The sequence below is a fragment of the Carcharodon carcharias genome, chromosome 19, assembly GCF_017639515.1.
Source record: "Carcharodon carcharias isolate sCarCar2 chromosome 19, sCarCar2.pri, whole genome shotgun sequence".
In the NCBI taxonomy this organism is placed as follows: Eukaryota; Metazoa; Chordata; class Chondrichthyes; order Lamniformes; family Lamnidae; genus Carcharodon; species Carcharodon carcharias.
The window spans coordinates 56,321,360-56,337,358 of NC_054485.1; the positions used below are offsets into that span (position 1 = coordinate 56,321,360).

General features: G+C 42.5%; 1 protein-coding gene across 1 annotated transcript in view; it reads left to right on the plus strand.

Moving 5' to 3' along the window:
* Positions 1–15,999, plus strand: part of adgrb2 (adhesion G protein-coupled receptor B2) — a 1,120,188-nt gene that overhangs the window by 887,049 nt on the left and 217,140 nt on the right. The window contains exon 25 of the mRNA XM_041212905.1: positions 3,332–3,482. Within this exon, the coding sequence (XP_041068839.1) occupies positions 3,332–3,482 (151 nt within the window). The remainder of the gene's footprint in view (positions 1–3,331; positions 3,483–15,999) is intronic.

Below are 15,999 nucleotides of genomic sequence, written 5' to 3' on the forward strand. Positions count from 1 at the left end.
CAGATCACGGTCCATACGGTATATTACCCCTAATCCCATCTGCTCTAATTTTGTTTACTAACCTCTCATTTGGGACCTTATCAAAAGCTGTCTGAAAATCCAAATACACCACATCCACTGGTTCTCCTTTAGCTATGCTTACAGGTAACATCCTCAAAAAAACTCCAACAGGTTGTCAAACCTTTCATAAATCCATGTTGACTCTGCCCAATCATATAATTATTTCTAAGTGTCTACTCGTGTTTGAGTTGATGTAGCTGAGGGACATCATGTAGTTGAGAAATAAGAGGGGGATATGGAAAAATCCATGGAGAGCTGCAGAGGTAATGTCCCAGGAGCAGAAAGAGAAGCTATTGCAGGGGCTTCCCTGGCTACAACTAGAGATAGGAATGAAATTAGGCAAGGTAAATCCCGCCCTGATGGTCAACAGACACTGTTAATATTAGCCTGTAATTTTGCAGATACAATAATTTGATAAGCACCTGAATTGACATTGTGGTTGTTGTATTTTGGCCAGGCCTTTGGAGCTAGAATTAGCACAGCATGTTAGAACAACAATAAGATGGCACAATATCAGTTTCTCACACCATACATTCTGAAGCTCAGACATGCTGGGAGGCAGCAAACAGAGATTAGTTGTTTCACTACATGAAGAAATGAAAACTAGCTGGCTGGTTGCTCTTACATCCCTCCTTGCAGAGTAAGCATGCTGGTAAGAGCCTCTTGGGCACAGCCTGGGGAAGAAGAGAATTTACCCTCAAACATTAAAGAACTAGGCTATATTAGTGCTGTTTACAAACAATGGTTCACTTCTCACATTTAGTGAACACAGCGAAAAATGTTGATCTGAATCTTTACATTTTCTGAATATTTTTGCTACCTACATTGCATTTTCCTTACCAAAATCTAGTTGACTCATGATGTGGAATACGGTCAGTCCCTATAAGGAAACACCAGGTAATTAGGACTAACACACAGGTTTTTTACTCATACAGCCAAAGCTGTAAACTACAAATCTAATATTTCTAAGTGCTCTTAAACCGCATGTAAAGGAATGTCACTCACGATGCCGCTCTCATCCCATGTAATTCCAATTTTATTTCCCACCGCCATCTTCTGAAGCTAGTTCATTCATTCAGATTATCCTTTTCACAATTGGCTATAAAGAGCCAAAGTAGAGAAGTAATGTGTTTGTTTTGCTCCAAGATGCTTTGAGAATGCTATATAAATGTGATGTGACACAGTAGTTACTGAATACTCCAGAACAACAACATTAGTGCAGCCTTCTTATTAAATTGACCAGCTGCTCAGGTTCCAATTGATTGGACCATATCTATAATGTGCAATTATCTGCAAGTGCTTGTTTTCTTACACAGAGAAAACGAATGTTCTAAAACATTGTAATTTTGGTTTTTTTAGAACCCTATCACAATTTTGCATAAATGCTGAGTGTTTAAATTGATGGGGCTGGATTTTCAATTGCTGGTAGGGATGGAATGGATGTGGGCATGATTTGAAAATTGCGTTCCCAAAGGGTGGCACTGGATCCCGTCGCCTCCTAAACAGTTTGCAGTTTTCAAAGGACCTGCATGGCCAGAGAATGGTAAACCTGCTCTCCATCAATTAATGGCCCCTTAAGTTCCTTAAGGAACTTGTTAAGGGGCCTGTCTGCTACAGAATGGGATTTTAAATCCTTTTTGCAGGATGAAGCCAGACAGTCTGATTCACATTAGTACATAGCTGTCAGGGTTGCCGCGGGGCAAAAGGAAGTTTGTTTCCATTGTTTTTTTTTGTGAAATTTGAGGGGTCAACTAGGGCCGAGTCAAGTACTGTACCTCAACTTGTCCTCCATGGCCACTTTGTGCTGTCTTTGTTCTCTTAGTCACTTCATGAAACAGTCCTTGGCACAGCAGTAGCAGCCTCCAAGATGGCTGCTTCCTGTCCAAAGACATTGGTGTCAGACAAGCAGCTCCCACCTCCAAGAGGTGTTCAGCACTTCTAATTAGGCGCAGAGCTCACAATCAGCCCATTTATATTTTAAAATAATGTCACAAGAGCAACATAGTTCAGGGCTGGGGACAGGTCCCAGAATTCATCTGGTTGTCAGGTTGGCGACCTCCCCTTTGAAAATCCAATCCATGATATCTCCTGTTAATAAATACTAAGCAGTGGGCGGTATCATTGCATCTAATACCAATTTTGTAATACATTATGGACATGCTGGCCTGCTCATGACAACTGCCACAAATTAAATAGTTCTTGATTACATTTGTAGGTTCTTCTTCTTGTAGAATTGTTCAGTACACTATTAAAAAGAAACAGAAAGTTTATGTATTGGTAACATTATACGCACAAGACAGGGTGGTAAGCAAGGAACATGTTTTGTTGTAAAGCAAATATTACAGATCCTTCAATACACAAACAAAGATGAATTCTAAACAACATGTAGCTGGTTAGGAAGAAATGGTCTGCTGGTTTGGAGTGGGATTTCTTCAAATTGCATTTGAAAGAAGTCAGTTTCTAATTCAGCCCAACAGTTCATTTTTCTTTCATGCAGCAATTCAACTTGACAAGAATGAACAGCAAACATTGAAGAGAAACTATATGTTATATAAAATACTTCAAATGTATAAGCTTCAATAGATAGAAGATAGGACAATCACTAAGTTGCAATTTATGGGATTTGCCATGGAATCAAATCAACTGCCCTGTCTGTGTGACATTTGAATAAGATATATAGTATATTAGTGCAGATGACATCTATTTATACTACAGTATTGTACCAGATCTGTTGGATAAATACCACCTGTTCCCCATCATCAACTCACATTTCTGCTTTTCAGTTTTTAGTTTTGCCACAGGCGTGAAATATTGTAAGATTCAGTGTTTTCTTTCTTAGTTATGCATCCCTTAAATACATCGGTGAAATATTATGCTAGCCAAAATGGTATCTATAAATCTTTGGTAGCAATTTATTCATAAACAACTTTTATGTCCATCTATTTTCATGGACCCATTTATGTGCAGTACTAATAACATTCAAAGTAATTCTTCCCTCATTTGGTGAAATGCGGCACAAGTAAACAACTAAATGTTCTGAATGGGAGTAACCCCAAATTCACCCCGCAGTGCTTTGAGGTAAATATGGAAATTATAATGGTCAACCAGATTAGTTCATGTTTGTGTTACAGTTAAGTATGAAAATCTTAATCTTGGTTATTTCTGTCTGTTTTGTACAGAATTCTGCAGGGAGTGTACTCTAGTTGGCTTTGTAAGGCATTTCTTACTCTGCTTCAAATGTTCTTTAAAACATTTTCCTGCTCTTCTCCAGGGTGTGTGTATGATGACAGCAGCTTTTCTGCATTTCTTTTTCCTTTCATCCTTCTGTTGGGTGTTGACAGAAGCCTGGCAGTCCTATCTTGCTGTGCTGGGAAAAATTAGGACCAGGCTGATAAGGAAACGCTTTCTCTGCCTTGGCTGGGGTATGTGACTGTCTTTATAATTAGAATACATATCATGTGTGATTTGCAAAGGAACTGTTAAAATTCTAAATTCAAAGCAAATAGTTCAAATCTGACCAAATACATTGGATGTTTTTTATTACTACTTACATTATCAAAACCACTCAGTACAGCAAATTTTGTTTCATTTGGCCATTGGAGATGCTCCATTATATTTATGCTTCAATAAGAAGAACCACTAATGATGCAACTATTTACCTGTCTTTATGAGATTCAACACTGCCACTGTTTTTATAATGGATTTGTTTTCTTTTTGGTTTTCATCCTGTCGCAGTCATACACAAGTAAATACTGAACCATAAAAGTTTACAGCACAGAAAAAGGGGATTTGGCCAAACATTTCTATCACTTTTTGTAATGCAAGCCAAAGTTAAACCATTGGCTTTCTTTCTCCCCATAGCTCCTTGTGGTTCAATCGTTTATCTATTTTTCCTTTAACGAATTCACTCTTCTCTGTCTCAACCATTCCCTGTGGCAAAGGATTCTAATTCTAAAAACAGCAATTTCTCCTAAATTCTGCTTACTCTCATAATGACAGCTCTAAGTTGATGCTCTTTCTCCCAAATTGGAGTAAAAATAGTTTTTTCTAATGTTCACCTTATGAGGCTTCTTCATAATTTAAAAATCTCCATTCACTGTCATCTTAGCCTTATTTTCTCCAGTGAAAATCGTGCCAGTACCACAAATGTCTCCTGATAACTATGGTTTCTTCTGCAGTGCCAAACTGATTAATCTTTGCTTTCTGCCTCCAATAGTTTTAATGTCTTTTTATCAGCTAAAATAACAGGTTTAAAAGAAGATAAAACATTTAACTGCCAGTCCAAATGTCTGGTGGATGATTGGCATTTTAATTATATGTTATCAGTATTAACCAACTGGACAACTTATTAGCACAACAAAAAACTTATTGTCATTTTTTCAAACTATATCATTACCATCCAGCACTGGTCAGCCTAAGGAAGGTTCTGGGCCAATTCTCCCTTTTCCAAAGTGTTCTGTATCCTGCTTTACTATTTAGTTTTCCATATGATCTCCCATTCTTCAGGTGATCTAGAATTAACTTGGTCCTTTTCATTTCCTCTGTCCTCTTATTACTTCTTTCAACATCTTATTCCCTGTCAAAACATCCCCAAGGCAATCAATTCCCTTTTTAGTAACATCAAGCAAACTAGGTTCTCCTTGTATCATTGCCAACAGTTCCTCATTAATTTAGTTTCTATCCCTTTTACTTTCTCCATCACACAGCCTGGATACTTCTTTCATCAGTGCCTATGTTTCAGCACCATTCAGCAATGTCTGGAAATACATGGCAGGTTCATCAACACCTGAAGAGATCAGACAAGTTAATGTTTTAGTTGAACACCCTTTATTATAAGTATCATACAACACTAATCACCTCTGCATTCCTGCTGTACAGAATCTAAAATTGAAGAAAGTTTCCCGTAGAGAGTGTATCAAGTAACGGCTCCTCAAAGCAACAAGTTTAATTCAAACTGTCTATGCATGTTTTTCATAAGCAGTAATGAATGTTCAAATGTACAGGACATTGTAATTGAGGATAACTAGTTTAAAGAGAATATTAGTATAAACTCAGTAAATGCTGAAAACACTTAGCGATTCAGATAGCATTTGTGGAGAGAGAAACAGTTCTAGCTGACTATTAATCAAAATGGAAACATTGCTGCACAAATTTGGCCTGTCTTGTTGTTTCCAGAATTTTCTATTTTTATTTCAGATTTCAAGCATTCGTTGCATCTGCTTTTGGAATAATATCCTCTTACATTGTATGCTAAAAAACCTGATGTGTAATAAAAGAAATGTTACCATCTCACTGCTACATTGTAGAAGATCAACTTCTTGGAACTGGGAGTAAACAAAGAGCTGCTCAGTCCATGTCAGGGATAAATGTGTTAAGTCAGCAGTTTCCTGGTATGAGCTGTGATCAGTATTGTAGGATAATTTCAGTGATTGGTGCCAAACCGCAGCCAACAGTGACTTCTGACTTTCAGCACTGGTCTAAGAACTGTTCAGAAGATCATTATCTATTACATGACCATGTTCCCATTCCTGCTATTCTGGCCCACTATGTTTCAACTTCAAATGTTAGCCATCCTTTATTTTAAATCATTTCATGCTCATTGTACAATATGGCTTTGTCAGGTATCATCAATCAAACTTAACTTCAGTGTAGTTCAAAGAATGCCTAATGATCAAGTTCATTCCAGTATTAAATTTAAGTGAGATTAGTTTAAGCAATGAAGAATAACTCCTTGGGCAGAATTTTACGTGCCACGGGTGAATGTGCGCCCAACCTAATCGGGCGTAAAATAGCATCCCTATGTCATTGCACACTCGGGCGATATTTCGGTCAACAGGCGCGTGCGAGAGTTGGCAGCATGCCCGTCGACAATTAAGAGGCCTATTAAGGCCATTAAAGTATTTATTAACAGGGATTTTTCGCTGTCCATCCAATCTTACGGATAGTGGGCGGGCAAATTGGCAAGTGGCCTTTGTATTTTTCAGCAAACCTCACTCCCAGGGTGGGATGAAGTTTCCCTAATTAAATTTAAAAAAAACATGTTTGGGCAAAATTTTTAGAATGCATATGTTTAGGTGAGTGAGTCCAATGTGTGAACATTTTTTTCTGCATTTATAAATCTTTATTTGACGGTTTTATATTCTTCAGTTCCCGGAGGCAGCTCTCTTGCCTTTGGAGAGTTTTCATTACGCACAACCCCGTGCCCGTGCTGACTTCAGCATTTGCCCTTTTCCCGCCCATACCCTGGTAGTGCTCAGCCTCTCAGCGTGTGTTTCATGCTGGCTGGCTGTTAACTGGCCAGCTAATGTGAAATTGCAGTCGGGGGCCAATCGCGGACGGCGGGCCATTTCCCGGCCACTCCTGGGCCTGCCCACACCACCCGCCCAATGACCTCAAAATTCAGCCCCATCTGTTGTATCAGAATAGAAAACTGGACATATTAACAGTCAAATTCCTGTTATGTACTCACTTCAGTACACTTGTGAAATTCTTGACTGCTACTTGAGCAGTTTCTGCCAGTTTCTTCAAAAAGAACAGTTACTAAAAACTGCTAAAGATAAATGGATGGTATTATTATTTATTGCAAGATTTATGCCTGTATGCAACACTCAGTAGGAAAGGGAAAAATTGTCAGTGAGTTCTAGAACTTACATTCAGCAATTTCTTGTGCTAAGCATAAAATTTCATCTTTGCTATCCCACTAGTTTGAAAACATACAGGAGTTATTTTGAGGAAAGATTGAAAACAGACGCTGAGAGCTGTATTTCTGCTACTGAGGCAGTTAATTTCCTGACTCAAGCTACCCACCTCGGGTTAAAGGGCCTTGTTACACCCAAATTTTGCTTTTGGATGTGGGATGGAAATCAATCGAGCCCATCAACCCCTGAAGCAGATCGTAAGTTGCAATGGGGGTGGGTGAGTGCCAGGGTGGGCTGGTTAGAAGGCCCGCTTCAGTTGTCTTGGACTTTGTCCAAGTTGTTTCAGAAGCTGCTAGGCCCTCTAGCCCTCATCCCTCATACCCTCTTAACCCCCACACACTCACTCCCCATGACCCCTCCACACCAATGCATGCCTGCCACACACCCCCATGCCCACTCTTACCCCTATGCCACTTCCATGCCACTATAGTGCTACCTTATACACTTATACCTGCTCCATGCCCCCTAATAACCCCACGCCATCTCATATCCTCATGCCTGTTTTGGCACAGCTGATGGTAAATGCTGAGCTGCTCAAATCCAAGGGAAAGTTGAAACAACTGTTTTGCACTTGTATATTTCTTACGAAACTAAATTAAACCTTTGTTCAGAAAAAAATATGATTTTAAGCGCATACATAGGTTTACAAATTACTGCTATGATAACTCCTAGGTTCGCTAGTTAATCTAACTTCCGTTAAGGTAACATTAAAAACACATATATTTTAAAAGACCCAGGCAAAGTAGCAGAATACCCTGAACAGTCAAATTCAAAGTCAGTTTTCTTAACTTCAGTTTCTTTAGACAGCAGTTTGAGGCTTAGATGCTGGAGGCTTTTCACACTTGTTAGATCTTAGAATGCCTTCTTTCCTACACACAATCTTCTCTCCTTTATACATGTTTTCTCTTTGAATGCAAATTTCCATTGTTTCACTATGTCTTTGGACTTTGCCTCTCTAATAATAAAAATCGATCATAGTACTAATTTTACCAGTAATCTTTGGGAAAAATAAACACACTGTTTCTTAACTTCTTCTAGCTAGGTGAAACATTTCACCCGCCTCTTTTGAATTCAAGCTATTGTGATTTATTTAAAAATTCAAGTGTTCCCTTTACACTTCACATTCTAAAACTTCACCCATGTTTAAGTACTTAACATTTCAAACCTAGCTTATCTTCTGATACATCAAAGCTTTCAGACTAGCTGCCTTTAATCCAATTAAGTCCCCCTTGCGCTCACACACACACACTCATACATACATACAGACCCATAGACACATACTCCACTATTACTCTACAATAAACTGCAACAGCATTATGAAAATTATTATATCTTCCAGACAATGCCCCCTCCATGCCACTTGAAATCCCTATATCTTCTCCATAGGTACTCACCCAGTATCCACCATTGGGCAGACCTCAGCAGTAATGTGGAGATGAAAAAAAATCTTCTAACAGTCTAATACAACTCTCACTAACATACTTGATGCCACAAAAAAACTCCCATTTATGAAACCCATTCAATGATTTTGAATCCACCCAAGTGTTCACTCTATTATGAAAACAAAGTTATATTCAGTAACCACTTCAAAGACAGCTAATCATATAACCATTAAGCTGTCAATCAAAATGTGAACTCAGCCTCCCTGCTGAGATAAGTGCTTTTGAAACTGAGCCAAGATCTCATAATAACCTCAGCTATAATAGCAGCCCTTGGGAAATGTCAACAAGAAACTGTAGAAACAGGCGGTATTTTTTTTCCTAAAGTACACCAGGTGGCCTGCCACTCAAAGCAGTCCAGCAGAGGGTCTTTTTTTTTTTTAAACACTGGCTTCCAGCTTCAGCATTTTTTTTCATGTTTAAAGGGCTGGGTATTTTAAAAAACCTTCAGATCATGACACTTAAATAGACCTTATCCACCCTTCAAGAGCATTTATGTCTTCTCCATCAATTCATAACTCCCACGCTGAGGGTGAAGGCCCTTGGAATGGGCAAAATGGTGACTGTTTGAACTCAGCACTAATTAGGAGCATAGGAACATAGATAATAGGAGAAGCAGTAGGCCATTCAGCCCTCAAGCCCACTCCACCATTCAGTTAGATCATGGCTGATCTTCCACTCAATGCCATTTTCCCGTACTATCCCCTATATCCTTTGATGTCTTTATTATCTCGAAATCTACCTATCTCTGCCTTGAGCTTATTCAATGACTGACCCTCCACAGCCCTCTGGGCTAGAGAATTCCAAGGATTTACCACCTTCTGAGTGAAGAACTTCCTCCTTATCTCAGTTTTGAATGGCTGACCCCTTATTCTGAGACTGTGTCCCCTGGTTGTAAACACTATCACCCTCCAGGGCAGGGGAAATACCCTCGCATTGACGTTGTCGGGCCCTGGAAGAATTTTATATGTTTCAATGAGATTGCCTCTCATTCTTTTAAACTCCAGAGATTACAGGCTCAGCCTCTTCAGTCTGTCCTCATGGGACCAGTCTGGTGAACCTTTGTTGCGCTACCTCTATGGCAACTATGTCCTTCCTTAGGTAGGGAGACCAAAACTGTACGCAGTACTCCAGGTGCTGTCTCACCAAATCTCTATACAATTGCAGCAAGACATCTTTGCTCTGTACTGAAATCCTCTTGCAATAACGGCAAACATACCATTTGCCTTCCTAATTGCTTACCATACCTGCATGCTAACTTTCAGTGACTCATGAGCAAGGACATTTAGGTCCCTTTGGACATCAGCACTTCCCAAACTCTCACCATTTAAAAAATATTCTGCATTTCTAGTTGTTCCGACCAAAGTGAATAATTTCATATTTTTTCAAATTACATCCCATTTGCCACATTCTTTCCCCCTCACTTAGCCTTTTGAAATTCCTTGAAGCCTCTTTGCATCCTCCTCACAACTCACTTTCACACCTAGTTTTATATCAACTGCAAACTTGGAAATATTAGAATTGCTCCATATATCCAAATCATTGAAATACATTGTGGATGGCTGGGGCCCAAGGCCCAATTTCAAATGGTCCCATTGAATTCAAGTTTCCCACCTGTGCGATCCATGCCTCACACCCTTCTCCCTGCTGGCAAAAAAGGCATCTGTCGGAAATGGGGGTGGGACTCTCAATAACTGCATCACCACTGGCATCACAGGCTCAACACACTGCATCCACTATCCAGCTATACACTTACATTCACACAGCTTACACTATTCCATCCTTTACAGGTGTTAATCACACCTCAAAGACATCTCAGCTCTTCAACCATGCAAAGCATCACATGCTTACAAACACACCTGCAAATACACTAATTCACAATCACCACCCTTCTAAGACACGCTAGTGCATAATAGGTGCCAGGGATGAAATAGGGATTTCACTGTGGGAAGGGATGTACAACTCCATGCAATCACTCCCCTTGAGAAAGCAGTCCTGTCAGTGATCAGCACAGATTGGCAGATGCTGTAGCCACAGGCAGAGCAAGGATTATATTGTATAGAGGTATGTGGCCACTCCAGCTTCTTTACAAGTCCACAACTGTTCCTAATATGAAATCCCCAAACCTATCCATACTCCTAAGCTCCAGAGGGTCTCACCATTCACATCCTCCTATGGTGGCCACATGTGTTGCACCATAATCCTTCTAACTGACACACACAGTGATAGATACCAACCTCACAGTGACAGTCTACCCACCACAGTGACGGTCTACCCATCCACAGTGACAGTCCACCAACCTCAGAGTGACATAGAAACATAGAAAATAGGAGCAGGTGTAGGCTATTCGGCCCTTTAAGCCTGCTCCGCCATTCATTATGATCATGGCTGATCATGCAGCTCAGTAGCCTGTTCCCACTTTCTTTCCATACCTTTTGATCCCTTTCGCCCCAAGAGCTATATCTAACTCCTTCTTAAAAACATACAATGTTTTGGCCTCAACTACTTTCTGTGGTAGCGAATTCCACAGGCTGACCACTCTCTGGGTGAAGAACTTTCTCCTCATCTCAGCCCTAAATGGTCTACCCCATATCCTCAGACTGTGACCCCTGGTTCTGGACTCCACCACCATCGGGAAATTCCTTCCTGCATCTACCCTGTCTAGTCCTGTTAAAATTTTATAGGTTTCTATGAGATTCCCCCCTCATTCTTCTGAACTCCAGCAGATATAATCCTAACCGTCTCAATCTCTCCTCATATGTCAGTCCAACCATCCCAGGAATCATTTGGGTAAACCTTCGCTGTACTCCCTCTATAGCAAGAACTTCCTTCCTCAGATAAGGAGACCAAAACGGCACACAATATTCCAGGTGTGGTCTCACCAAGGCCCTGTACAATTGCAGCAAGACATCCCTGTTCCTGTACTTGAATCCTTTCGCTACAAAGGCCAACATACCATTTGCCTTCTTTACCACCTGCTGCACCTGCATGCTTACCTTCAGCGACTGGGGCACAAGGACACCCAGATCTTGTTGCACATTCCCATCTCTCAATATATAGCCATTCAGATAATAATCTGCCTTCCTATTTTTACTACCAAAGTGGATAACCTTGCATTTATCCACATTATACTGCATCGACCATGCATTTGCCCACTCATTCAGCTTGTCCAAATCACACTGAAGCATCTCTGCATCCTCCTCACAGCTCACCCTCCTACCCAGCTTTGTGTTATCTGCAAGTTTGGAGATATTACATTCAGTTCCCTCCTCAAAATCATTAATATATATTGTGAATAGCTGGGGTCCCAGCACCGATCCCTGCGGTACCCCACTAGTCGCTGCCTGCCATTCGGAAAAAGATCCGTTTATTCCTACTCTTTGTTTCCTGTCTGCCAACCAGTTTTCTATCCATTTCAATACATTACCCCCAATCCCATGCACTTTAATTTTACAAGCTAATATGTTATGTGGGACTTTGTCGAAAGCCTCCTGAAAGTCCAAATAAACCACACCCACTGGCTCCCCCTCATCAACTCTACTAATTACATCCTCGAAAAATTCCATTAGATTTGTCAAGCACCATTTTCCTTTCAGAAATCCATGCTGACTCTGTCCGATTCTGCCACTGTTTTCCAAGTGCTCAGCTATTAAATCTTTTATAATGGACTCTCGAATTTTCCCCACTACCGACATGTCAAATAATATCAATTATTTTAGGGCCCTTCTTCCCTGCTCCTCGTTGTTACAGAGTATAACCCTTACAAACAATGAACTACAAAATAAGACCTTAAAAACCATTAACAATAAAAGTAGTAAATACTTATCCGACCGTACTCATAGTACTCAAAGGATCCCCCCATTCCCTCCTCACCTCCTCCCTCAGTCACCAAACTCCAACTTAAGCACTCTACTGCAGCCCAAAGTGACAGTCTACCAACCTCAACATGACAATCTATCCAGCACACAGTGACAGTCTACCCACTTCACAGTGACAGTCTACCCATCCCACAGTGACTGTCTGCTCACCACACAGTGACTGTCTACCAACCTCACAATGACTGTCTACCCATCCCACAGTGACTGTCTACCCATCCCACAGTGACTGTCTACCCATCCCACAATGACAATCTACTAACCTCACAGTGAAAGTCTACTAACCTCACAGTGAAAGTCTACCCACCACACAGTGACAGTCTTATATAAGAGGTTTGGCCTGTCCCTAAACATTGCCAACTCAAAGGCCCTTTACCAACCTTCCCCAGGTCAGTTGACCATCCCCTGCACCATCCATGTAGGTGGGATGTCTGTGCAGCACTTCCCTTATCTTGGCAGCCATCTCGCCCAAGGCACTACTATCGAGGAATTCCATCACCAAGTCAACTGTGCCAGGGCTGCCTCCCTTAAGTTGCGCCAACATGTCTTTGACAACAGGGACCTTTGCAAGTGAGCAAAGGTTCTGGCTTATAAGGCCCATTGTGTTGACCACCCTCCTCTACCAAAGCAAAACATGGAATGTCTACCAATGCCACATTAAGATCCTTGAGAGCTTCTATCAGCAGTGCTTGCGTCAAATCCTGGAGATCGAAAGGGAGGACCGCTGGACTAATGCAAGCATCCTCCATGAAGCTGCATCAACCAGCATTGAAGCCTTGCTCCTGCGGAACCAACTCTAATGCACGGGCCATTATGTCCGGATGCCCGAAAACTGCCTTCCTCGGCAGGTTCTCTTTTCACAGCTCTCCTGTTGGCCAGCACTCAGAGGGCTGCCGAAGGAGAATGTATTAAGATACGCTCAAGGTTGCCCTAAAGCACGAAGGCATTAACACCACTGACTGGGAGGAGAATGCTGCTGATTGCTCGGCATGGCATCATGTGATCCATCAAGGCACTTGTCGGTTTGATCCTCAGCAACTCAATAACAAGGCAAAACGGCGGTGGCAGGGGAACGAGAAGGAAGCCAATCGGGTCTGTGATTTACATTTCCCTGTGAAACAATATGCCTCACTGCGGAAGAACATGTGCATCCAGAATTGAGCTCCTCAGTCATCTGATGTCTCACCAAGCCAACCTTGATTACGAGGGACAATCGATGACCAATCTCTCAGTGACCGTCAACCAGGCCCACAGTGACAGTCTACCAACCTCACAGTGACAGCTGACACGCCACACTGTGACAATCTACATACCCGCAGTGACAGTCTACCCACTAGACAGTGACAGTCTACCAATCTCACAATGACAGTCTACCCATCACACAGCGACAGTCTACTAACCTTACAGTGACAGTGTACCATCCACACAGTGACAGTCTACTGGCCTCACAGTTAGTCTACCAACCATACAGTGATAGTCTACTAACCTCATAGTAACAGTCCACTAATCTCAGTGACAGTCTACCCACCCCACAGTGACAGTCTACCCACTCCACAGTGACACTCCACTAACCTCATAGTGACACTCCACTAACCTCAGAGCTACAGTCTACCCACCACATTGTGACAATCTACATGCCCACAGTGACTGTCTAACAACCTCACAGTGACAGTCTACAAACTACACATTGATAGTCTACTAACCTTACAGCTACAGTCTATACAACCACACAGTGACAGTCAACCAATGCCACAGTGACAGTCTGCCTACCAAACAGTGACAGTATACCCCCAACACACAATGAAAGTCTACCCACCCAGCACAGTGAGTCTACCAGCAACACAATGACAGCCTACCCACCCTACAGTGACAGTCTGCCAAGCTCACAGTGCCATTCTAAATGCCCCACAGTGACAGTCTACCAACCTCACAGTGACAGTCTACCAACCTCACAGTGACAGTCTACCAACCTCACAGTTAGTCTACCCACCATACAATGAGTCTACGAACCTCACAATGACAGTCTACCCACCACACAGTGACAGTCTACCCACCACACAGTGACAGTCTATTAACCTCATAGTAACAGTCTACTAACCTCATAGTAACAGTCTACTAACCTCACAGCTACAGTGTACCCACCACACACTGACAATTTACCAGCCTCACAGTGACAGACTACCAACCCCGCAGTGACAGTCTACCTACCCCGCAGTGACAGTCTACCGAACACACAGTGACAGCATGCAGACTTCAGTGATAGCCTACCATCCTCACAATGACATTCTACCAATCTCAGTGACAGTATACCCACCCCAGAGTGACAGTCCAATAACCTTACAGTGACAGTCTATCCAACACACAAGGACAATATGCAGACCTCACAGTGACAGTCTACTAACCTTACAGTGACAGTCTACCCACCACACAGTGACAGTCTACCCACCACACAGTGACAGTATGCAGACCTCACAGTGAGAGCCTACAACCTCACAGTGACACTCTACCCACCACACAGTGACATCCTACTAACCTGATAGTAACAGTCTACTAACCTCACAGCTACAGTGTACCCACCTCACAGTGACAGACCACCAACCTCACAGTGACAGTCTACCCAGCCCACAGTGACAGTCTGCCGAACACACACTGGCAGCATGCAGACCTCACAGTGAGAGCCTACCAACCTCACAGTAACAGTCTACCCACCACATAGTGATGGTCTACTAACCTAATAGTAGCAGTCTACTAACCTCACAGTGACAGTGTACCCATCACACAGTGACAGTCTACTGGCCTCACAGTCCACCCACCATACAGTGATAGTCTACAAACCTCACAATGACAGTCTCCTAACCTCACAGTGACAGACTCCCAACACACAGTGACAGACTACCAACCTCACAGTGCCAGCCTGCGAACCTGACAGTAACAGTCTACCTACCACACAGCAACAGTCTACCAACCTCACAGCAACAGTCTACCAACCTCACAGCAACAGTCTACCCATTCCACAGTTGCAGTCTACCAGCCTTACAGTGAAATGTCTACCAAGAACACAGTGACAGTCTACACATTCCACAGTGGCAGTCTAGCAATCTCAGAGTGACAGTCTAAAAACCTCAGTGACGGTATACCCAGCACACAGTGACAGTTTTCCCACTGCACAGTGACAGTCTACCAATTCCACAGTGGCAGTATACCAACCTCACGGTGACAGTCCACCCACCACACAGTAACACGCCACTCTGCACACAGTGACAGTCTACTAGCCTCACAGCATCAGTCTACCATCCTCACAGTGACAACCTATATGACCCACAGTGACAGTTTACCAACCTCACAGTGACAGACTATTTGCCACACAATGAACTGTCTACGAACCTCAGGTGACATTCTGCAACCTCACAGTGACAGTCTAGCTGCCACATTGTGACAGTCTACCAACCCCACAGTGAAAGTCCACCCATCCTACAGTGACAGTCTTCCCACCCCACAGTGACAGTCTACTCATTTCACTGTGGCAGTCTACTAACCTCACAGTGACAGTCTGCCCACCACACAGTTACAGTCCTCCTGCACACAGTGACAGTCTACTGCTAACACAGTGACAGTCTACCCTTCCCACGGTGACACTTTTCCCATCGCACAGTGACAGTCTACCCATTCCACAGCTGCAGCCTGCCAACCTCACAGTGACAGTATACCCAGCGCACAGTGACAGGCTACCCATTCTACTAGTGGCAGTATACCAACCTCACAGTGACAATCTACCTACCACACATTGACAGTCCACTCTGCACTCAGTGACAGTCTACCCCCCACACAGTGACAGTCTACCAACCTCAAAGTGACATTCTATCCACCACATAGTGACGGTCCACCCACCACACAGTGAGAGTCTGCCAACTTCATTGCGACATTCTA